Below are 23,395 nucleotides of genomic sequence, written 5' to 3'. Positions count from 1 at the left end.
ATTTATTTGCTTTACAATGGTCCAAGGAACCTTCCTGAATGAGTTTTGAGTTCACACAAAATAGACAAGCTATTTCTGGATTGAACTACTTGTCCAAGTTGGTACTGTAGTTCCAGAAATTATCTGAAAATGAAGGAAATGTTATAAAAATCAACGTTTTGAACAGACTGTTGTTAGTCTACTTACCATAGCATATACAGTATTCCTGAGCCAGCACGCTGCTTACAACCCCCGTGTTTTTATTTTATCCGCCAGTCCCACTACTATTCATTCTTTACACAATTAAGTGTCAGAACAGCAGTACTCAGCAATCATTTCTTGTATAAAGACATCCTTGGCACTCTTCCTCCAGTCCTCCAAGAGGTAATTACTTCCTCCTGCTTTCATTCAACAAGTAGTTTTTCAGCCAGTCGTGCTTTTATGGTCTTACAAATAATAGTTTTGAAAATCCAGAATTCTACGTTAATAATCATTTTTACATAACTGATGTCTGGAAGCAGACAATGACCCATCTCTTTGTTGTAACAGGCCATTTTTAAAGAATATAAAATACATACTTAATTGCCTCTAATTCTCAAGAATATTTGAGACCAATATGTATTTTAGATGTTTTTTCTGAAAGTTTTGTGTGCAGCTTACTAGAAAATAAACTATGAAAAGGCCATTTAATCTTTATTCCTCTGCCTCTTCCCCTAAAATGTGCTCAAATGTCCAGTGCAACTCTATATCCATGGTTTTGAATGTGATAGGCAATGTATAACTTCTAAAACATACTTATTTTTCCATGACAGATAGGAATCAAATATGCTAAAAATTAACAAAACCTATAGAAGTCAAAATGAAACAACAGTGATGCTACCTAGATCTATGGTTTTTAATCATGTCCGCAGATGTTCAGTGAGAGGTTATACCCCAGTGAGCCCTTTATGTGCACGTGACGATTGTTAATCCACGTTACTTTTTACTCAGTTGGTTCCGTGCTAACCCAGAATGGGCTGTGTTGGAGCTTGTGGGAGGGGTGTGCCTGCACTGGTCGGATTGCACCACAGGTTAAATGACAGAATGGAGGGTGGGAAGGTATATGGAGCTAAAGGTCTAAGCACAGCAGATGGGCATTCACGTCCCCAGAAAGTTAAGAACTGTCAGTGACAGTCCAAATAGGTATCAAGTGGGAAGCCAAGTAATAAAAAAAGACTGAAAATATTAAGCTGATTTTCTCATGTCTTTGGGGACTTAATCGAGAAATGTGTTTGTCTGAAGTGCAGGCAGGAGAAACAGCTTGGGCCCCACACCCAGTCCTGACATGAGCACAGCACGTAGTCACACCTACCACATGAGTGCTGCTTGTTTTTACAGCGTGACCTGGTCTTTGAGCACACGGCTCTGCTTCTCTTCGAAAACACCGGGGTAACGTTAGATTTCATCAGTGTCTTATGCAGCAGCTCTCTAATTCCACGTGACCAGTCACAGAGGGCATATTTTGACTGCATACTGTTCGTCAGGCCTTCTCCGTAGGAGCTTGGGATTTAGTAGTAAGTCAAACAGATGAAATCTGTGATTTCATAGAGCTTCCCTTCCGGCAGACTGGGGGAGAGGGGGACAGGGTTGGAGCGACAAATAAGCAAACAGATGTTCAGTGTTTTATTTATTTATTTTTGAGGAAGATTAGCCCCGAGCTAACTGCTGCCAATCTTCCTCTTTTTTCTGAGGAAGATGCCCTGAGCTAACATCCATGCCCATCCTTCTCCACTTTATATGTGGGACGCCTACCACAGCATGGCGTGCCAAGCGGTGCCATGTCCGCACCCAGGATCCGAACCGGTGAACCCCAGGCCGCCAAAGCAGAACGTGCACACTTAACCCGCTGTGCCACCGGGCCGGCCCCTCAATGTTTTAAAATGCAATGAAAAAAAAAAGCAGTGTAAGAGGGCGGGAGGTGGTGCTCTTTGAGCCAGGGTGATTGGGGAAGCCCTCTGTGCTAGAGTGCCGCTGATCAGAAACCTGGAAACGGTGATGGAGCAAGCTGTGTTGCATATATAGTGCTACTTTTGCAAGCATCACAAGTATTTTTTACTACAAAAGTACATGTTTATAGACAGTTTAGAAAATGAAGATAATCTGAAGAAAAATAAAATTTTTCATAATACCTCCTCTTAAAACTAATCTCATCATTAATATTTTGCTGCGTCTCCTTGCCTTTTTCATACTTAATAGTTGCCACTGACTTTGTTGCTGTCTCCAGAAAAGCTGGTGATTTGGTTCTCAGCTTTGTTTTTCACTTGATGTGAATCCTGCATCTCTTTAAAATTTGTAAAAGGGAACACTGTAATTCTGAGGAAATGAGGTAACAGCAACAGTTTTGATTCCATAGAATAAAGAGGCTAAGGGAAATTTTTCTGACCTGATTTCATAATATAACCACATTTAGTTTTTAGATTTTTAACGAAACATTAGGTTTATAGTTGGTAGAAATTTCTGGCAAGAACTTAGATTGGTATTTATTTTCTCTATTTCTGTTCTTGTGATTTTCAAGTCCACTTGTTCCTTAGAACTAGGGGAATGATCCTCATCTTGTGTGGAGGACTCATTCCTTATTTTAAGTATTGTGTACCTTCTGACCTTTAGCCTTCGTTACAGGCAAAGAAGAGTAAAACCAAAATGCCATCTCTGGTAAAGAAGTGGCAGAGTATCCAGCGAGAATTGGACGAAGAGGAGAACTCTAGTTCGAGTGAAGAGGACCGGGAGTCAACTGCGCAGAAGCGCATCGAGGAGTGGAAACAGCAGCAGCTGGTCAGGTAAGTGGGACCCCAGGTGGGCGGCTTGTGGTGCTTGTGGTTGTTGTTTTAGAGCAGTCATATTCTGAAAATCACAGCCCTTAAGTTTTGGTATTCTTTACAAACTTAACCTAAAACAATTTTTAATTCAGAGAAATGTTTATTTCCGTATAAAAATTACAGTCTAGGCTTTTTCAAACTCGGAAGTATCAGAGCCGTAATCCTTTCTCCCACTGAGTGTTCATCTTAGGCCAAGGACTGCCTTAACCCTCAGCGTGCCAGGAAACTTAGTCCCCGTTTACCCTCTAGATCCAAGACCCTTTTATATATATATATCTGAATTTATTTTATACGTAATTTACAGTAGTAAAAACAAAGGAAGAGGAAGAAAACTTCTTTAGAAATTTTAACAAGAATTTAAACATAGCTAATCCAAATTTTTATTCTTTATTTTCCTGGTTTTGAAGATATGTTTACTGAAATCAGCAACATTCTTTGAATGCAACTAATTGCTGAGTTTTCATGTGTAACCTGGAACATACTCATCTCATAAATAGTAATGCCAGTTTTCAAATTCATCTCTGATGGTTTCTAGCTTATCATTACTTCTGGTTCTTGTACTTGCAACATCCATAAATGCACTTTTTATGAAAACATTTGTGAGAGGATAGCCATATTTGTTTCATTATTCAAAACATTTTCATTTTTAGATACAATTAGAATATCATTCCAATGACTTTTTTTGTTCCTAAAATACCTATTTCTCTCCAATTACTACCTACCTGCTTTCAGCATTTTTCCACTTATGAACCCTATCAAATAAATTTTAGCATACAGCACCATAAAACCTGAGAGATTCCTGTCACATGTCCTTTTAGAAAAATGAGATGGTCCAGGTTCTTGTTAGGAAATGCTGAGTGATGAATCTGTTCTTTTGGATGAGAATACTGCGTTGCCTTTGTCCGTAGAAATATATTGTTGACTCAGCGAGCTTGAACTTGAGAAAGTTCATCCAGGACATAGTCCTTTAACTAAACTCATAGTCTGAGATTTTAATCGGATCAATTTTACCATCATGATTAGACTCTTCAGTGCCATCATCTGTCTCTCTGCATTGATTTTCTGGTTTGGGTAATATTTTGGGGGGAAAAAAGACTATGAAGATGTCTCCAGGCTTCTTTTTTTACTTCCTTGGAAGGTGATGCCCTATTTGGGGCAACATAATAAGAAAACTGAGGGATAGTATTAATGACAATTTATTTCACTTTTGCATCATCCTTGTAGGGGATACCATTATTCTTCAGTTTTCTTATTATTTTAGTCTTTTTCAGTATTGCCGAGAATTGAGTAATGATTAATTCCTACAGTGATGAAATAGCAAACTGTTTCAAGGTGATGGGGAAATTACAGAGATTCTATAATTTATTTTAGATGATTTCAGATTTATAAAAGGATCCAATGCTCCCATTCTGGTAATTGCAAGATGGAATCTGAGTTTTTTAAATCTGTTTTTTAAATGTTGGACAAGCCATGAGATATTAGTCCTTACAACTAGTTAGAATTGATCAAAAGAGAATCTCAAAAACATTAGGTCCAAAGGTCTCTGGTGGTATATTGAGGGTTAAATATATCTTCCTTAAAGAATCATAACTCCTAGGGGCCAAGAAAAACTTCTGCCAGAATGTGTTTTGTTCCTTCACTGTGGCTTTAGTGGTTACTGGAGATACATAAAAATAAGTATGTCCTTAACATGTCTATAAAACGACAGAGAAGAGTGTGTGTATGTCTTTGGTTGACCTATCAGCCTTAAGAAATATGAAGAATATGCTGAAACTTAGTTGAGAAACTTGAAGCATTTTCATGAACATAGATATGATAGATAAGAGTTTCAGTTTCAGGTAGAGGTTTTCGTTTGCTAGGAAATGAACAGTTTCATTCTTTTTCTTTCCAGTGAAGTAATCTGTGTGTTGTTTTCACAGTGGCATGGCAGAGAGAAATGCAAATTTTGAAGCCCTCCCTGAGGATTGGCGAGCAAGACTGAAAAGAAGGAAAATGGCTCCAAACACATAGTTTTTTTAAAAAAAAATTTTTTTAATTTCTATTATTGACTTTTTTTTTAAATTTAGTTCAGAGTCTTAACTAGTTTTACTGTTGTCAATAAACTATAAATGTTATGAGGGAGAGCATATGAATTTCCTGGGCAAGAGCATCCACGTACAAAATTCGCACATGCGTGAAACGTAATTTTTCTGTTTTGTTGAAGGGTGAGGTGACTGAATGCTTTGACCTGGCTGCCTTTATCCTTTCTCACACTGGCACACTCAGCAGGGTATGTTCCTTAACCTCATCCAGCTGGAACTTGTGGCTCCTAAGTATGACACCTCTGTAGAGGCCTCGCTGCCCAGTGATGGATTTTCCTCCCTAATAGAGGCTCATTCAGTTCCTGGTGTGGCGCTCTCTCGTTAACGTCTCCAGAACAAGTGCAATTAAGAAGGCAGCTCTGTATTCTTCTACCTGGTTAACTGGGATCTTGGAATCTCTGACCTCTTCCTCTAGTCTGCCACCCCTGAAGTGCGGAGGAATATTAAGTTGTTTACCCTGTGCTGACAGATGGCCACACTCTCTGAGAGTATTGTTTCTCACAAATTCTAGAACCGATAGCTCAGTGGTTTCACACACTAGGTGGAGTGGCATACTTAGATTTCAATACAGGCAGCAGCTGGTGTTCATGTCTTTGATTTTGAGAACTCCCCCTCACATATGTGGCAGTAAATGTAATAAGAGCCGCTGTATGTATTGATGTATCTCCCTTGTCTTACCTTGTTCCAGAATTCACCTCCCTTATATGTGTGAATGTATTCTCCATAAAAATTCCAGTATTTAAAAAACAGTTTACTGTTCCGTACTTTGTATTGTATCACAATCAGGTAAAAGTCACTTTAAACTGAAGAAAAGGCAAATTGTGTTTTAAAGCTCTTTGTATTTCTCCAGTTTCTGACCTTGTAAATTTGTATATATGCACTAATAAAGCTTTTTTTATACTTCCGATTGGTTTTTTTTTCTTTTTAAAGATTTTATTTTTCCTTTTTCTCCCCAAAGCCCCCCAGTATATAGTTGCATATTTTAGTTGTGGGTCCTTCTAGTTGTGGCATGTGGGACGCCGCCTCAGCATGGCCTGATGAGCGGTGCCATGTCCGTGCCCAGGATCCAAACCAGTGCACCCCTGGGCGAAACCCTGGGCGGCTGAAGCAGACCACTCGGCCCCAGGGTCGGCCCCTGATTGGTTATCCTTTTGCTCTTCTAAGCCTGTTACTACATGATTATGTAACCAAGACATATTTTAAGTCAATTCTTAATTGTTTTTCCTAATCAAATGCGGTGTAAGACATGTGCAAACATTGAAGAACAGCTCTCTGGAAAAAGAGCAGCCGGATCTTGAGTTGGGCAGTGGGTCGGGGAGAGGGGAGGGAGGGAGTTAAGGCTGGACAGGCTTCTAGGACCAGAGGATGCTGTGAGACTTCTGTTTTAGAGCTCGCATTCCACAATATTAGCTACTGTTTGACCTGCTTAAATCCTAGAAATGATGGAATGTTAATATTTTGAAAATATAAAGGTGCTTTATAGCTTCCTTTTCTCTGACTATAAAAGTGATATATACTTAGATTTATATTCATATAAAGTTAACCAGACAACAATAGTTTGAATTTTATTCTAGTGTGTTGATGTGCACATAATTTAAAATTTTTACCTGATGAATATATGGTAGTGCATGGGGTTTTATTCACCATTATACAAATATTGGGGTGACCATTTTGTATGTAAATTGTTTTTCTTGTAATTTGCATAGAGCAAATTTCTGAAGATAAAGGCTATCAACTAGCCATTAAAGTTTTTGCTGTAACAGTTTTCCAGACTTGTAGGAGCTGCTGCAGAGTAGCAGTGCCCTTGTCACTATCCCACCAGAACGGAGCATTCTTAAAATTCTGGCAATTTGATCAAAAGGTGTGCTGTCGATTTACCGTTTCTTTTATTTTTCCAGCGTAGAAGGTGTTTTTCGATTCTAGCCATGGGTTGGAGTGAAACAAGGGGAGAGGAGAAGGTTAGCAGCTGCCTTTGAGCAATACTTAGCAGTTACCTAAAGCTAAGGGACAGCAAAGAAGAAAACTGTTGGGGCCCGCTGGCCCTCTGTTCCTCAACCCAATTTCGAGTCCCCGGAAGCGGGGCTGCAATACTGAATGAGAGGAGGAAGGAGTCCGAAACGCAGGTTGTCGATCACTCCCGGGTCCCCACCCCCTCCCGGGGGCGGGGCCTCGCTCCCCGGAAGCCCCGGCCGCCCCGCCCTCCCGCTTCCGCTTCGCGGTTGCTAGGCTACCGGGGCCGGAGCTGAGCGCGGTGGAGGGTGAGCTCGGCTGGTGGGTCCTCTGCCTGGTGATGGGGCCGGGTCTCTGCCTGCTGGGCCGTGGGCTCCTCTGCTGCCCGGGACGACCCGCGGCGCGCTGGCCTCTGCCCCCCTAGGAAGTCTCTACGCCCCCTCCCCTGACCCTTCGGGAAACTGCCCCTCGCCGCCTGCCCCCGCACCAGAAGCCCCGAACCCCTGCATTCCGTTTTCAGAGCCCACTCCCGCGGCCCCCGACCCTTCTTTTTCATCTACCCAGAGCCCACTCCGCCGGATCCCTCCGTCCCCATTTCTTTCGCTTTCCTGCGGCGTCCTGGTGATGGGCATCTCTGTTCTCAGGGACAGGGGAGCATGGGGCCAGCAAGGGTCCTGGAGCCTCAGGGGGAGGAGGCCGGAAGACGTGTCTCCCTCCCTAATTCCTCAAGTGCCTCCGAGAGGGAAGCACCCCACGGGTCCTTGTTTGTCTGAGAGGCTGGGCCGGCAGGGAAGGGGAGCGACGCAGCACGTTTTCCTAAAATCGCGTGGGAGGTGGGCGAGGGGGTAAATATCGGCAGTTTTTCCAGTTGTGCTGTTCTGGTTTTTTAGCTTCTCCGGTGTGACCAGCTGCCCTTTTGGAAGTTGCGTGGGTACTGTGGCTGGATGCCAGTGTCACCGACTGGTCTTCAGCGTACCATGCAGAAGTAACATGTTCCCAGCGCTGGAAACAGAGCTAAAGCAGGAGGTGGGCACATCCCCCTCTCCAGGAACTCCACCGAAATCCGGTACTAGGTCAGAAGGGGTCTTCTGGGGGCACCTGTTTCCAGCTGGAGATCTTGATCCCCAATGATAGAATGATTTGCACGAATGTCCTTCACCTGGTTTGTTTACACACGTCCTCAGGTGTCTTGTCCTTTGCAGCAATACTTGTGTACCTTTTGTTAAGAGTTGAGTTTTCGTTGAAAGGACTTTCCTGATTGAGATGGCCTTTCCTTTTCCAGACTCTTCCTGATCCCTATGAAGACTTTATGTACCGTCACCTCCGGTACTATGGCTACTTTAAAGGTAATATCTCGTTCTTATCTAGCATCACCTTTTCTGGGTCCGTGAAGTAAATTGTTTGATTAACTGGCAGAGTTATGCATGGATAAACTGATGATGAATATTTCCAGCAGTGTTAGTGAAAAGTACGTCCTTTCCCCATTGGTCTGCTGCGTCACCTCTGTTGAGTGTCCGTGTGTACAAGGGTCTGTTTGTCTGTCCTTGCAGCAGTACCACCCTTTCTTAATTGTACCATAGCATTAAAATAGTTGTGATATCTGGAAAGATAGGTCCTCACGTCTTGTTCTTCAAAAGTGTCTTGGCTGTTCTTGCCTTTTTATATAATTTTAGAATTGGCTTGTGATGGTTAAAGAAATTTGGGGGATTGCATTGCGTCTGTAGATTGAATTTCACAAGAAATGAGAACTTTCCGCCACTGAATTCTCCAGTCTCTGAATAGAACGCAATTCTCCATTGGCTTAGGTCAATGTCTCCCAATAAAGATTTTTAATTTTTTCATAGAACTTAATATTTTTATGCTATTTTAAGTGATAGCTTTTTAAATTTTGATTTTCTGACTTTGTTCCTGGTTTTGGGAGATAAAATCAAGTTTTCATATTGATTTGATTTCTATCAACCTTGTTAAACTTTCTTAATAATATTTCATTTTTTGAGTGATTACTGATTTGTTGAAAACTGAGTTTCCGGTTTGCCAGATTCAGCAGAGCCCTCAGGACAAAGCAGCCTGGGGCATCGGGGTTCCCCCCAACCAGCTGCCCCCCGCCCCCCCAGTACCTGCCTACACTTAGCTGTGGCTTTCCTGGCTGCTCTTGTAGCTACCAGATCTTTCTGTCTCTGAAGCCCTTTCTCTTTCCACTGTACCACACTGTTTCTCCAGTCTTCTCCTCACTGTAAAATGGAGAAAATACTGCTGAACGCGTGTAGATTGGAATGTGCAGGCTCTTTGGGAAATGGAACATGTTCATGGGAAAGGCCTGTGGTGGTGGGTGGGGACAGAGTCGGGGGTTTGGTAGTAGTGGTTTTGGTGTTGACCTCGATGTTAGAGGTGATGAGCTAGCTTTCCAGCACCTTTAACTAGCCTACCTATTCTTAGCTCAGAGAGGCAGTTTACCAAACTCTGCTACGCCCCAGCATCTTTGGAAGAATAATCCTCAGTGCCTGTTGAGTGGCTCTGTTGGGGAAAGACATGATTTGATCCCAGACCCCCTGCAAAAGGAGAAGCTTCTATGTGAGTAATAATCAATGTGTATGACCTCCCCAGAAGCCTCACTGCCTTGAGTGACTGCTGGTGGTATTCAGGAGAACACGGCCTAATGGGGGAGAAGCCAGGGGAGCAGCCTTGGCCACTGTTTCTTTTCTTATGGTAAGGAAGATTGGCCCTGAGCTAACATCTGTTGCCAGTCTTCCTCTATTTTATATGTGGTACGCCACCACAGCATGGCTTGATGAGTGGTGTGTAGGTCCACGCCTGTAGTCTGGACCAGCAAACCTGAGCTGCCAAAGCAGAGTGTGTGAATTTAACCACTACGCCACCAGGCTGGCCCCTATTGGCCACTGTTTCTGACATCACTCAAAAATGTTCTCTCTACATCTACTTTGGATTGTAGGTTTAAATTCAAATAGCACATTCTGGATTTTCTTCCTCCAAATTGTTGGAAAATTTGGTAAGACTCTTTGGTCAAGAGTAATGCTGATTTTTCACACAATTTTTTTCTTTTTTTTGAAGATTAGCCCTGAGCTAACATCTGCTGCCAGTCCTTCTCTTTTTGCTGAGGAAGACTGGCCCTGAGCTAACATCCGTGCCCATCTTCCTCTACTTTATACGTGGGATGGCTACCACAGCATGGCTTGCCAAGCGGCGCCATGTCCGCACCCAGGATCCGAACCGGTGAACCCTGGGCCGCCAAAGCGGAACATGTGAACTTAACTGCTGCACCACCAGGCTGGCCCCTTTTCACGCACTTTTGATGGATATATTTTTTTTCAGTTGTTTGCATAAGAGTGGTAGAAGCCAATTCCAGCTGGCTTAGGGAAAAATCATTTTTCACAGGGATTCCGCAGGTTCCTCCTGGAATCCAAGGGCAGGAGTGTAGTTGAATTCCTCCCTCAGTACACATCCAACCAAACATCAATCCGCTTCTCTTTGCTCTGTGTCCTTCCACCCCCAGTGCAAGGTGCCGTTATTTCCCACTATTGAAACCGCCGAGTAATTGGTCTCCTGGCTTCTTCTCTTGTTCCGTGAGGCCCACTTCCCATGCATTTCACACAGCAGTGTTCTTTTTTATGAGCAAATCTGATTGTGTCCCTTTTCTAGTTAAAACAATTGACGCAAGACCCAAAAGCCATAAAATATAGCATCACTAATTTTTACAGCAAAAATTTAAACTTCTGAATACAAGAAAGTACTATTAATTAATAAAGGAAAATAAACTGAAAAAAAATTTGTGACAAACATGTCAAAGGATGAATTTCCTTAAAATAACAGTTCTCACAAATCAAATGCATAAAAGATGATCAAAAAATGGGCAAAAGACATGAGCAAGCAGTTCATAGAAAAACAAACATAGGGGCTGGCCCTATGGCAGAGTGGTTAAGTTTGCACACTCTGCTTTGGTTGTCCAGGGTTTGCCAGTTTGGATCCTGGGCGTGGACCTACACACTGGTCATCAAGCCATGCTGTGGTGGCGTCCCACATAGGAGAGCTAGTATGACTTAAACTAGGAGAGACAACTATGTACTGGGACTTTGAAGAGAAAAAAAAGAAGAAAATTAGCAACAGATGTTTGCTCAGGGCCAATCTTCCTCACCAAAAAAAACAAAAAAACAAAAACACAGTCAATAAGCTTTATGAAAAGATGCTTAATTTCACCTCTAATTAAAGATACAAATTAAAATGTCAAGGTATCTTTTTTTAATTATGAGACTTGGGCAAAACTTAAAAAAAAATCATACCTAGTGTAAGTCAGGGTGTGGGGGAACAGTCTCCTACAATGCTGTTAGGAATGTGAGTAGGTGGGCTATTTTAGGAAGGTGATTTGGTAATTCCTGGGAAATTTAAACAGCACTTCATCCTTGATGTAGCCAGTCCGTTTTCAAATATGTATCTTCTATGTTTGCTCAGCCCAGGCCCAGAAGGCTCTTCCCTAGTGTGTCCCAGAGCTCCTGGCAGGGAGTCGAAAGATGGGGCTTGAGCAGAGGAGCCTGGTCAGGGTGATGGCCCAGGAGCCAGCTGACCGTCTCCGCTTGAGTTTCCTCCTCCCCATTTGCTGACCGTCAAATTAACATTAATAAGAAACAAGTGCCAGTCGTAATAAACTAAAAAACATAAGGTGCAGAATCAGCTGGCAGAGGTAACAGCAATGTGAATGAGTTTTAGTTGGAGTGTAATTGATAATCTCATACCCTTTTCTTTTTTTCTGTTTTGATCATTAGAGTGAGAAAGATATTTTTTCTTTATCTTTGTGGCAATGTGTGTATTATGTTGGGTTTTCTATAACCAGAAAAGTACACAGGTAAAAAGAAATGAGTTACAATCTGCTTGTTTAAAAAGAAAAAAGAAGGGCCGGCCCTGTGGCTGAGAGTGGTTAAGTTTGTGTGCTCCGCTTCAGCGACCCAGGGTTTCACCGGTTCGAATCCTGGGCGTGGACATGGCACCGCTCATCAAGCCATGCTGAGGTGGCGTCCCACATGCCACAACCAGAAGGACCCACAACTGAAATACACAAGTATGTACCGGGGGGCTTTGGGGAGAAAAAGGAAAAAATAAAATCTTTAAAAAAAAAATGTTTCTTTTTAAGAAAGGTCATATATATAAGGTATAAGGTTAGGAAATTCAAATGTTATAAAAAAGCACAAAAGGGAAACTAAAAGCCTGCCCTGCCCCATCCCTAATACAACCACTGTTGTTATCATTCTTTTCAGGAAAAAAAAAGATATATCCTCATGTATCTATATATTTTTTCTTTTTAATTGCTCGTGGGGATCCCATACACAGTCTTTACTTGGTTTGTGTGTATGTGTGTGTGTGTATGTTTTGTATAATAATATATCTTAGAGAGCCTTTTCATATGAGCACATACCCAAAATCTACCTCATTCTTTTTAAGGGCACCTACGGTGTTCCATCTCATTAATGTATCATGATTATTTTAATTTTCCTTTGGATGGGCACTTTGGTTGTTTCCACATTTTTGTTATTTGAACGTTGCTGCCATGAGCAGCTTTGTATGTGCATCTCGATGAACTTCTGTGAGAAACTCTGTAAGGTCGACTCCCAGCAGTGGGACTGCTGCGTCAACGGTGTGAGGGTTTTCCATCTTACTAAATACAGCCTAACCGCTTTCCGGAAAGGTTGTACCCATTTGCCCTCTTGCCAGAAAGTTCTCAGAGGACCTGCTTACTGGCACCTTTGCCAGAATGAGGGTGAAAACACAGAAATGTTTTTCCTGTCTATTAAGTGAAAAACTGGTATCTCCTTGTCGTTTCGATTTACATTTAGTTATGAGTGAGGTTCAGCAGCTTTACCATCTTTTTGAATGTTTATTGCTCTTTTCCCCCCCTTTAAACATTGGGGAAAAGATTTAGAGATAGAAAATCAGGGGCGTATTTTTGGGGTGGGGATGGAGAGAAATAGGGGAAGGGGGGCAGGAAAAGGAGAGACAAAGATCCCCAGGACAAACCTTGCCTCCTCCTTGTCTTTCTAGGGCCCACGTGTCTGTCCTCAACTGTGCGCAGACAGATAGAAGCTGTGAGCAGAGGTATCGCATGTCCTTCCAGATCAGAAAACAGCTCCCTTGTGGGAGCATGTCTTCACCTCCTGCTCTCCCCAGCAGAGCTGGCAATTACCGGCCTTCAGCCTTTCCTCCCGCCTCCCTTCCTTTCTCTCTGTTCTTCCTCGAATTTCCTTTCTCTATCTTTCTCCCCAAAAGCCATTCTTCTCCTCCCTTTGTTCTCATTCTCTATTTCCCAAGAGCTCCTCTTTTCTCTCTTCCGCCCCTTCTCCCTCCTTCTCTGCCCCTCTCTTTCCATCCTCTTTGTCTTATTAGTCTCTCTGCCCTTTGAATGGGTATATTAGGAACTTGAAATTTAATTTGTGGATTGTTTCACTGTGCTTAATAAAGTTTTGTGGACTTTTTTCTAAAATGCTAATGAATGAACTGAAATTTCCTTCTCTTGCCTGTCTCTAAACAAAAATAATAAAATACGTTAAGTAATTTTTTATTCATTTCTAACCTACTGTTGAAATTTCTTAGACCCACTAGCTTTGATTTAAAAAACAAAATTTCTTCTAAGTTACTCTAAGGCCTTGCATTTAAATATTTAATAGACTATGTGTGCACAATTTTAACCTAACGTTTTATAACTTCAATGCTGTCGTCTTGGACTAAATCTTCTTGAAGGAGAAACATGTCACAGGACTGCACATCTGTGCCCATATTTTAGTACAGTGCTTACAGGTACTTAGTTATCACGTTGAGCAGTAACGTTCCTGAGGAGAGAAGGATGCTGTTCACTTGCTCCCTTTCCTTTTGGCAGGTTCCCTTCTGCTGAGTTCACCGCTTCTCAAGAGCAGACAGCTTCTTCACAATGACTTTGGCGAAGTGAACCCACGTCTTCGAGAACCCCGAGATCTCTTTGCCTTTTTGCCTAGCAGCGGGCCCCTACAGGCTCCAAGATGGCCAATAGAATGTGAGGTCATCAAGGAAAACATTCATCATATTGGTAACGTGGCTTTTGTGTCCTGGTGTTACTGTTCTCACAGACTTTATTACAGGATTTTACAATTTTAAGTCCTGCGTGCGCAAGTACAGGGCAGTACAGATTCAGCAGCTGTTGGCTCCCCCTGAAATGATTCAGCTCTGCGAATCTGACACACACACCAAAGTCAACAGTTACGCTCGAGTACAGCCTGGAAGCCTTCCGAGTTCATTAGAGTGGGACGACACCTTTCTGAGCTCTGCTGAGAGAGAGCAGCAATTCTGATTCTGTCTGTTCTTCTCCTTGAACAAGATTTTGTAAACCTTTGCCTTTTTGTTACTGGGAGGAGGGCTTCCTTTATCATTTCTTGTAAGCGAGGCCTAGTGGGGATGAACTCCCTTAACTTTTGTTTACCTGGGAAAGCTTTTATTTCTCCATTGTATCTGAAGGAGAGTTTTTCGGGGTAGAATATTCTTGGCTGAAAGTTTTTGTCTTTGAGTATTTTGAATATATCATTCCACTCTCTCCTAGCCTGTAAGGTTTCTGCTGAGAAATCTACTGAAAGCCTGATAGGGTTCCTTTGTAGGTTATTTTCTTCTGCCTTGCTGCCCTTAGTATTTTTGCTTTGTGATTGACTTTCGCCAGCCTTGGTAGTATATGCCTTGGAGAAAGTCTTTTTGCATTGAAGTAATTAGGAGTTTATTGGCTTCATGTACTTCTAAGTCCAGTTCTTCCTCAGGTTTGGGAAGTCTCAGCTAGTATTTCTTTGAACAATCTCTCTGCTCCTTTCTCCCTCGCTTCTCCCTCTGGAATATCTATAATCCTTATGTTGCATTTCCTAATTGAGTCAGATCTTTCTCAAAGAATTTCTTCATTTTTTTTTAAATCTTAGTTCTCTCTCCTCTTCCACTTGAAGCATTTCAATATTTCTATCCTGTAAATCACTAATTCTGTCCTCCATAATAAGTTCTCTCTTTTTTTTATGGATTCTAGATTATTCTTTACCTCATTAATTGTGTTCTTCATCTCCAGAATTTCTGTTTGGTTTTCAGTTTTGTTTTTTTGTTTACAGTTTCCGTCTCTTTGGTGAAGTATTCCTTCTGCTCATTAATTTTATTCCTGAGATCATTGAACTGTCTTTCTGAGTTTTCTTGTAGCTTGTTAAGTGATAGCTATTTTGAATTCTTTGTCATTTAGATTGTAAATTTCTGTGAGTTCAGGATTGGTTTCTGGAGACTTGTCATTTTGTTCTGCTCTGGAGTACTAATGTAGTTATTCATGATGTTGGATGAAGTGATCCTTTGCCGACGCATTTATGATAATATCGGGTCACCGATTCCACCTGCCACTGCTGGGAGTGGGCAGGAGCTGTGTTTTCTGGTCCCACCCCTTCTGGTGGAAGTTGCAGGTAGGGCTACTCTGTGTTTGCTCCAGCTGGCCACAGCCACTCTGCAGGCAGTGCTCACATGGGCAGGGCCTCTGTGCTTGGCAGGGACTCAGCTGAGCTGCTGCATGCTAGGTGGGAGGAGCCACACACAGGGGCTGAGCCACCACTTGGAGGATCCCACAGGCTGCTGTGCTCTGCGGGCAGGGGTGCCTTCTGAGTGGGCAGGGTGCTTTCTCGCCTGCACTGCACTAGTGGGGAGGGGTGCCCATGCAGTGTTTGAGTCACTGCCTCTTGGTGTAGAATGTGCCCATGGGCAGGGTCCCCACAGCACGCTGGGCACTCCTGTGGCCCGGGCTGCAATTCCCAAAGCATTCACACAGGCCAGGCTGTCCCCATTTCTTCCAGTCCCACGCGGCTGCTGTGTGAGGATCCACCAACTGGCTCAGTGCTGCCAGGGTCGGGGAGGGCTGTGCTCACTTGGTTCCACTGCCTCCCGGGGATCCAGTCCACCTACCTTCAGATGTATAGCCCTGTGGATCTCTCAGAAGTCCTCTTGTGCTGTGCAGGGGTCCTCTGCTGGTTAATGAATGTCCAGTTAGTTGTAACTTAAATGGGCGAGACTGAGAGACAGCTCACTCTGCCGTGATGCTGACGTCTCTCCAGGATACCTTTCCAGAGGCCAAAATGTATTAATACTTAAGTCTGTTTTCTAGATTATTCCTGTCTCAGTATTGATATGCTTGGTTGAGTTTTATAAAGTTTTTACCAGCCTTGGTATAATTGATGAACACCATATATATCAGAACATAGTTTTTACTCTTTTCAATTATATTTTGAGTTTATTGGAGTTTTCTATAGAAATAGTAGACTTTTTTTATGACATTGCTGGTCATATCCTTAAGTTATTGGTGCAAGTATAATCTTTAGCGTTCATTTTATGAAGCATTTTCAGAAGTGGGTTGCGTTGAAAAGTGGGGACTTTTCTTTTTTTTTTTTAAAGATTTTGTTTTTCCTTTTTCTCCAAGTGGGGACTTTTCTAATTGATGGAACACCTATGTCTGCCAAACATGTGTCTCTGCTTTAGATTGCTGGATAAACAACTGGATGTTTCTTATCTTCTCACTTCCCTCTTAGAATAGTCATTCAATAAATATTTATTAAGCATCTGCTGTATGCTAAGTACAGTGCTTTGTTTTAGAGATGTTTTAGTGATGAATAAGATGGAGACACCCAGAGCTCGCAGACTAGTGGGGAAGTTAAAGATATAACCAGGCAATTGCATAGAGCTTGCTCTCTCTGGGAAACTTAGCCCCGCCTACCTGGGGGTTTCCAAGAGGAGTTGACATGTGAGCTGAGATCTAGAGGATGAGTTAGAAGTGATCCAATTGAGGGTTGTAAAAGAAAAGTATTCCAGTTAGAGGGAACAGAAACAGAGCGTGACGTGTGTGGGCAGCCATAGAGCATTGGGCTTCAGAGACAAGAGATGCAGCTGAAGATGTAAGGACAGGTTCAGCGTTCTTAACTGGGCACAGACTTGCTCTAAGGGTGTTTGGAAATGTGTGTGGGGGGAGGCATTTTGAGTTGACACAGTAGCTGAGAAGTCCTGAGGTCATCTGTCCCTACACTGTACAAATTGTAGATCAAAGTCCAAGTTGATCTGGCCAAACAGTAGGATTTGGCTATTCCCTGTATAAAGTAGACTAAGAGAATTCCTGTGAGGATTTCAGACTCCGTTCTAAGAGGAGACAGAAAAAGTGGGAAATGAAGTTAATATCCAAGTTACTGCAGTGGTAATCCACTAAACCACCAGAGCTTCAAAAAAGCAATTTTTTAAAACTTTCAAAGAAATTTAATAACGAGCAGCTTATTGTTTAAACTGAATTATCAAAGCCTCGTCACTCCCCATTACCTTAAAGGAAGGAAAAGAAATGAGCATTGTCTGTTACTGTGTTGTGTCTTTATGTGCCCTTGGCTTTCATCAGTGGCACCTGTACTTAAAATGATATGGAGAAATTGCCCAAGTCCCATGTGAGAAATCTTTTAGGATTGAGTGTTAACGGAAAAGGTTTGTTTCCTCTGAAACAATTGACCTACTTGGTTTTCTATAGTAGTGAACAGTATGTAGCTGGTCATGTTTTCCTGACTTTAAAAGGAAGCTCAGAGTCAAATTTTAAAGAGTTGTTACAGGGGCCAGCCCCGTGGCCGAGTGGTTAAGTCCGTGCACTCCGCTGCAGCAGCCCAGGGTTTCATCAGTTTGAATCCTGGGCGCAGACATGGCACCGCTCATCAAGCCATGCTGAGGCAGCATCCCATATGCCACAACTAGAAGGACCCACAACTAAGAATATACAACCATGTTCCGGGGGGCTTTGGGGAGAAAAAAATAAAAAATCTTAAAAAAAAAAAAAAGAGTTGTTACAGCAACTATATTCACATTTCTAGCTTATTTTTAAGTCTTCTCTTTAAAATTTGTACTTCTGTTGTATATGCTTTTTGTAAAAGTCTCCTCATAGTCTTTATGGAAAAAAGCAAGATGTAATTAATTTATACACAAACTGGAAACTTTGGGTGGGAATTTGATTTGTTCAACCAACTAGCCATTTGAATAATTATTATTGTAATTTTAAATCAATTCTGGTGAAGTGCATTTATATTATTTCTTATTTTGTACTTTTGTAATGTCTTCTTTCAGAGTGGATCCCACCTCAACCGGAATATTTCTATCAACCTACAGGAAATGAAAAGGTACCAGAAATTGTAGGAGAGGAAGAAGTCACAGTTGTCTATCAATTAGATTCAGGTATTGTCATTACCCTGAACAGTGAGTAATTAATCATTACAAAGTTATAATAAACATGTTTCCTGTAATAAATGTGATTTTAAAAAATCCATAGTTTAGTGATAAATAAACTATCTTTTTCAGACCAACCTGAATGGGAGACCTGATGCTCATGACCTGTCAGCTTTAAAATTTCAGTTGTTTTTAAAATGACAGTCCCTTTTCCTTAATAGTTTTAAGCCCATCTGATAGCATCTCCCTTGTTATTCGCCTTCCTGACAATCAGATGTTGGGTCTTTGGGGAGCTTGCTCTTCTTTTCTCCACCTCCTGTGTGTACTTTAGTGACTCCCCTGTGGCATGTGCATATGACATATGTACTGTGTGGTTTCCTGCGTTACGTTGCAGTCCTAGAGGTGGAAGCCGTGTCTTTTATAAACATGTGCAGAACACTGTACCCAAAAACAACAAAATACACATTCTTTTCAGGGGCCCATGGTAGATTCCGCAGGATTCTCCGTATGCTAGGTTGTAAAGCAAGTCTTAATATATTTAAAAGGATTGAGGGGGCCAGCCTGGTGGAGTAGTGGTTAAGTTCATGTGCTTCCCTTCGGCAGCCCAGGGTTTGCAGGTTCAGATCCCGGGCACGGACCTAGCACCACTCATCAAGCCACGCTGTGGCAGCATCCCACATAAAGTGGAGGAAGATTGGTACAGATGTTAGCTCAGCGACCATCTTCCTCAAGCAAAAAGAGGAAGATCGGCAACAGATGTTAGCTCAGGACCAGTCTTCCTCACAAAAATAAAAATAAATGGATTGAAATCAGGGCCAGTCCCGTGGCTGAGTGGTTAAGTTCGCTCACTCTGCTTCGGCAGCCCAGGGTTTCGCCAGTTTGGATCCTGGGCGTGGACATGGCACCACTCATCAGGCCATGCTGAGGTGGCATCCCACATGCCACAACTAGAAGGACCCACAACTAAAATCATATATATATAACTATGTACTGGGGGAACTTGGGGAGAAAAAGCAATAAAAAAAAAATTAAAAAATAAAAAGATTGGCAACAGTTGTTAGCTCAGGTGCCAATCTTAAAAAAAAAAAGGATTGAAATCATACAAAATGTATTCTCTGACCACCACAAAATTAAATTAGAAATCAACAACAGAATGAAATCTGGGAAATCTACAAATATTTGGAAATTGAACAACACATTTCTAAGCAACCTATGAGTTAAAGAAATCAAAGGAGGGGCTGGCCCCCTGGCCAAGTGTTTGGGTTTGTGTGCTCCACTGCAGGTGGCCCAGTGCTTTGTTGGTTCGAATCCTGGGCGCAGACATGGCACTGCTCATCAAACCACACTGAGGCAGTGTCCCACATGCCACAACTAGAAGGACCCACAAGGAAGAATATACAACTGTATCGGGGGGCTTTGGGGAGAAAAAGGAAAAAAATAAAATCTTTAAAAAAAAATCAAAGGAGAGTTCAAAAATATTTTGAATTGAGTGAAAACAAATATCAAAATTTAGGGATGCAGCTAAAGCATGGCAAGGTAAATTTATGGCTTTAAAGGCCTTTGGAAGGAAGAAGGGTCTCAAATAAATTACCTAAACTTCTACTTTAATAAATTAGAAAAGTAAAAGCAAACTAAATCCAATGGAAGCAGAAGTAAGGAAGTAATAATGAAAAGAATGAAAATAAGTGAAATAGAAATCAGAAAAATAATAGAAAAAATCAAACCAAAAGTTGGTTGTTTGGAAACATCAACATAACTAACAAAACTTTAGCTAGACCAGCCAAGAAAAAGGGAGAGAAGACACAAATTATCAAAATCAGAAATGAAAGGGGACATCAACATCTCTACAGAAATCGAAAGAATTATAAAGTAGTGCTATTGACAACTTTATGCTGACAAATTAGACAGCATAGATCAACAGAAACAATTGCTAGAAAGACACAAATTACCAGAACTGACTTGGGAAGAAGTAAAAAGACTGAATAGATTATAACAAAGAAATTGAATTAACAATTTAAAATCTTCCTGCAAAGAAATTCCTGGCCCAGATGGTTTGACAGGGTTTGTTTGAGTTCTGTCAAACATTTAAACATGAAATAGCACTAAGTTTTCATAAACTCTGAAAACAGAGGAGGAGGAAACCTTTCCCAACGCTTCATGAAGCAGTGTACCCTGACACCAAAGCCAGACAAAGACATCACAAGAAAACTATAGGTCAGTATTCCTCATGAATCTGAATGCAGAAATCCTCAACAAAATACCAGCAAACCAAATCCAACACAATATTGAAAGGATTATTCACCATGACCAAGAGGGATTTGTCCCAAGAGTGCAAGGGCCATTCAACATAAGAAAATCGGTGCAACACACCACATTAATGAAACAAAGGGGAAAAACACACGATCATCCAGTCATCTTGATGTAGAAAAAGCATTTGACAAAGTCCAGCCTTTCATGAGAGCAGTCAGAAAACTAGGAATAGGAGAGAATGTCCTGGGGCCGGCCCCATGGCCAAGTGGTTAAGTTCACACTGCTTTGGATCCTGGTCGTGGACCTAGCACTGCTCATCAAGCCATGCTGAGGTGGCGTCCCACATAACAGAACTAGAAGGACCTACGACTAGAATATACCGCTATGTACTAGGGAGCTTTGGGGAGAAGAAGAAAAAACAAAAAAGATTGGCAACAGATGTTAGCTCAGGGCCAATCTTTAAAAAAATAAAAAGAAGAGAATGTCCTCAACTTGATAAAGGGTATTTATGGAAAGGGTAGATCAACTTTACACCCACTAAAATAGCTATTATAAAAATATAGACAATAACAAGTGCTGGGGAGGATGTGGAGCAGGTGGTAAAACTAACATTTGAGACAGAAAGGAAAGGTAATGTTAAAGAGCAATGAGCCAGGAAATGTATATGAACCTTCCCAAAAAAAGGGAAGTAAATTTTGAATTATTAATGTCAGGATGCCAAATTAGTAATAGGGAGAGACATGGGGAGGCAGAGATGCTGCCAACAGGGGCAACCTTTGTCATCCTCAAAAACCATCTGAGATTCATTGCACGCACAGGTACCAGAGCTACTTGGAACTTTTTAAAAAGAGTTCTCTGCAGTTGGGAAATGCTGTTTTCAAGAAATAGAAAGCAAGAAAAATATTCTCACAATTTGAAAATCAATCACTGCTAGAAAGTAATTATCGGGGAATCTATTTTGGTGGAGGAGGAATGTGTAGCAAGTTTAGCTGGTAGAAATAGAAGGTGTTGAGTCAGTGAATGAGGGGAAGCTTTTGGAGAAACAACTAGAAATAGGAGGGATGGACTGCAGTGTATGTCAATTCTACAACCAGAAGAATAAAATGAGCCAGTTACAGCAGAGGGCCCAGCTGACATGTTATTGCACTTGCTCCACTCCCAGTTGCCTTGATTCTGAGCTCTCTTCACGTTAATAACATTATGGTGGAAAAAGTTATATGCTGTGAAGTGGATAAGGTGAAGCAGCTCACCATGTACTTAGCTCCGTCTTATGGAATGTCTGAGGAGGAATTTGGGAGACATTAAACAAAGAGATCATAATGGGTAGACTTGGATAAATAATAGAGAATGTATTGCTCCTGAAACCTCAAGAAATCCTTGGGATCGGAAACCCATTTCACCTCTTACTAACCTGGCGGTAGTCATTTGCAATAAACCAGATGACCATGAATCCCCATTGCTACATCTGTTCTTTTTAGAGATATTTCTGCATAGAAGGAAACCCTGGAGCTGAGAGCTGGTTCTCCTAAGGCACCTTTTGTGAGTTGCCCTAATTGTCCTGTTAAGATGCAATTGTGGCAGATGCACCCAATCTTCATGTCCTTTGGCTACATCAGGAAGAGTTGGGCCAACCCCATTGGAGGAATGACGACATGGAAAACTGAGAAGATGGGGCTCCAGGGAGAATTTGGAAATTTGTCAGCTTAAGGGCCTCAGAGCAACTACTTACTATGAGACTATTGGGGGGAAAAGGAGAGAGGTTTTGTTTTGTTTTTTTTTTTGACAAATGTTACTGTGGGCTATGAATTCGATTGTCTTTATTACCTGAGAGACTCAAAATACTGAAATTCCTATATTAATGACATCTGGTTGGTGGTTTGTACTTCGATTGTGGGGCCATAAAGAGAGGGAACCATTTTGGGGCCCTGGCTTTTTTTTTTTCTTTTTTTTTTTTGAGGAAGATTAGCCCTGAGCTAACATCTGTTGCCAATCCTCCTCGTTTTGCTGAGGAAGACTGGCCCTGAGCTAACAGCCATGCCCATCTTCCTCTACTTTATATGTGGCACACCTACCACAGTGTGGCTTGATGAGTGGTGCCATGTCTGCACCTGGCATCTGAACTGGCGAACCCCAGGCTGCAGAAGTGGAACGTGTGAACTTAACCGCTGCACCACTGGGCTGGCCCCGGGGCCCTGGGTTTTAACTGGATTACACATCCTCTTGGGGCTGCTTCTGCTCCTTCTTCTTGTGTGCTTTTCTTCTTTTACTTCTCTGCATGCATGCTTTCTCCTTTGCTCTCATTTGTTATCCAAATGTTTATTCTCTAAGTCTCCATAGTGACAAGGTTACACATAGAAGCCAAAGTCATCATAATGGGAATGTGTTTACTAATGAACTGACTACTTTTGTACTCAGGTGCTGCACAAACGTTACTCTTTGTTTAATGCTAGCATCTGTCCTGTCCCATGGTCAGCATCTCTGTTCATACCAGTCATTTGCTGATTGGTAGATATTGTTAAGATCTGACAATATAATGTCAATAAAGTAAAAATTAATTACAAAGTGAAATGGTGATCCCTACAAGAGATGCAGGATTTGGGGGCTGGCCCTATGGCCTGGTGGTTAAGTTCATCATGCTCTGCTTTGGCGGCCTGGGTCTGGTTCTTGGGAGTGGACCTAGACCACTTGTTGTAGCCATGCTGTGGTGGCAACCCACATACAAAATAGAGGAAGGTCGGCACATATGTTAGCTCAGGGTGAATCTTCCTCAGCAAAAAAAAAAAACAAAAAAAAAAAAACCACCATTTTCTAAAAAAAAAATTAAAAATAAAAAGAGATGTGGGATTTTATGAAGTTGATAAATGTTAAAGAATTGCTTAAATTACTTGCAAAGCCATTGACAAATGAAAATCTAGAAATTTTTTATCAGTTAACAGTTAAAGAGAAAATCAACAAAAGATGACAAAATAGATTCTTCTGGGCATAATGATAAGAATATTGTGGTACAAAGAGAAGTCCTTGAGAAAACTATGAAGCCCCAAAATAGTTTTGCAAAAGTAACTG

At 41.7% G+C, this 23,395-nt stretch overlaps 2 protein-coding genes across 6 annotated transcripts in view; both read left to right on the top strand.

Moving 5' to 3' along the window:
- The window catches only part of FNBP4 (formin binding protein 4), a 34,010-nt gene extending 28,190 nt beyond the window's left edge, over positions 1 to 5,820 (top strand). Inside the window, exons 16-17 of the mRNA XM_046643230.1 lie at positions 2,638 to 2,795; positions 4,754 to 5,820. Of these exons, the coding sequence (XP_046499186.1) occupies positions 2,638 to 2,795; positions 4,754 to 4,844 (249 nt within the window). The 3' untranslated portion in view covers positions 4,845 to 5,820. The remainder of the gene's footprint in view (positions 1 to 2,637; positions 2,796 to 4,753) is intronic.
- Positions 5,821 to 7,120: 1,300 nt separating this feature from the next.
- Positions 7,121 to 23,395, top strand: part of AGBL2 (AGBL carboxypeptidase 2) — a 44,352-nt gene continuing 28,077 nt past the window's right edge. For 2 of the 5 annotated variants that reach the window (XM_046643236.1, XM_046643231.1), the window contains exons 1-7: positions 7,121 to 7,173; positions 7,756 to 7,891; positions 8,148 to 8,211; positions 9,302 to 9,436; positions 12,911 to 12,964; positions 13,743 to 13,928; positions 17,984 to 18,091. In XM_046643236.1, the coding sequence (XP_046499192.1) occupies positions 7,856 to 7,891; positions 8,148 to 8,211; positions 9,302 to 9,436; positions 12,911 to 12,964; positions 13,743 to 13,928; positions 17,984 to 18,091 (583 nt within the window). In that variant the 5' untranslated portion in view covers positions 7,121 to 7,173; positions 7,756 to 7,855. Of the gene's footprint in view, positions 7,187 to 7,276; positions 7,293 to 7,755; positions 7,892 to 8,147; positions 8,212 to 9,301; positions 9,437 to 12,910; positions 12,965 to 13,742; positions 13,929 to 17,983; positions 18,092 to 23,395 lie in introns of those variants that run through there. The other 3 variants (XM_046643232.1, XM_046643233.1, XM_046643234.1) reach the window with 3 other exon arrangements.

Source organism: Equus quagga, chromosome 17 (assembly GCF_021613505.1).
Source record: "Equus quagga isolate Etosha38 chromosome 17, UCLA_HA_Equagga_1.0, whole genome shotgun sequence".
Taxonomy (NCBI): Eukaryota; Metazoa; Chordata; class Mammalia; order Perissodactyla; family Equidae; genus Equus; species Equus quagga.
The sequence above is the reverse complement of the archived record's forward strand: the minus strand, read 5'-3'. Positions and strand labels throughout refer to the sequence as shown.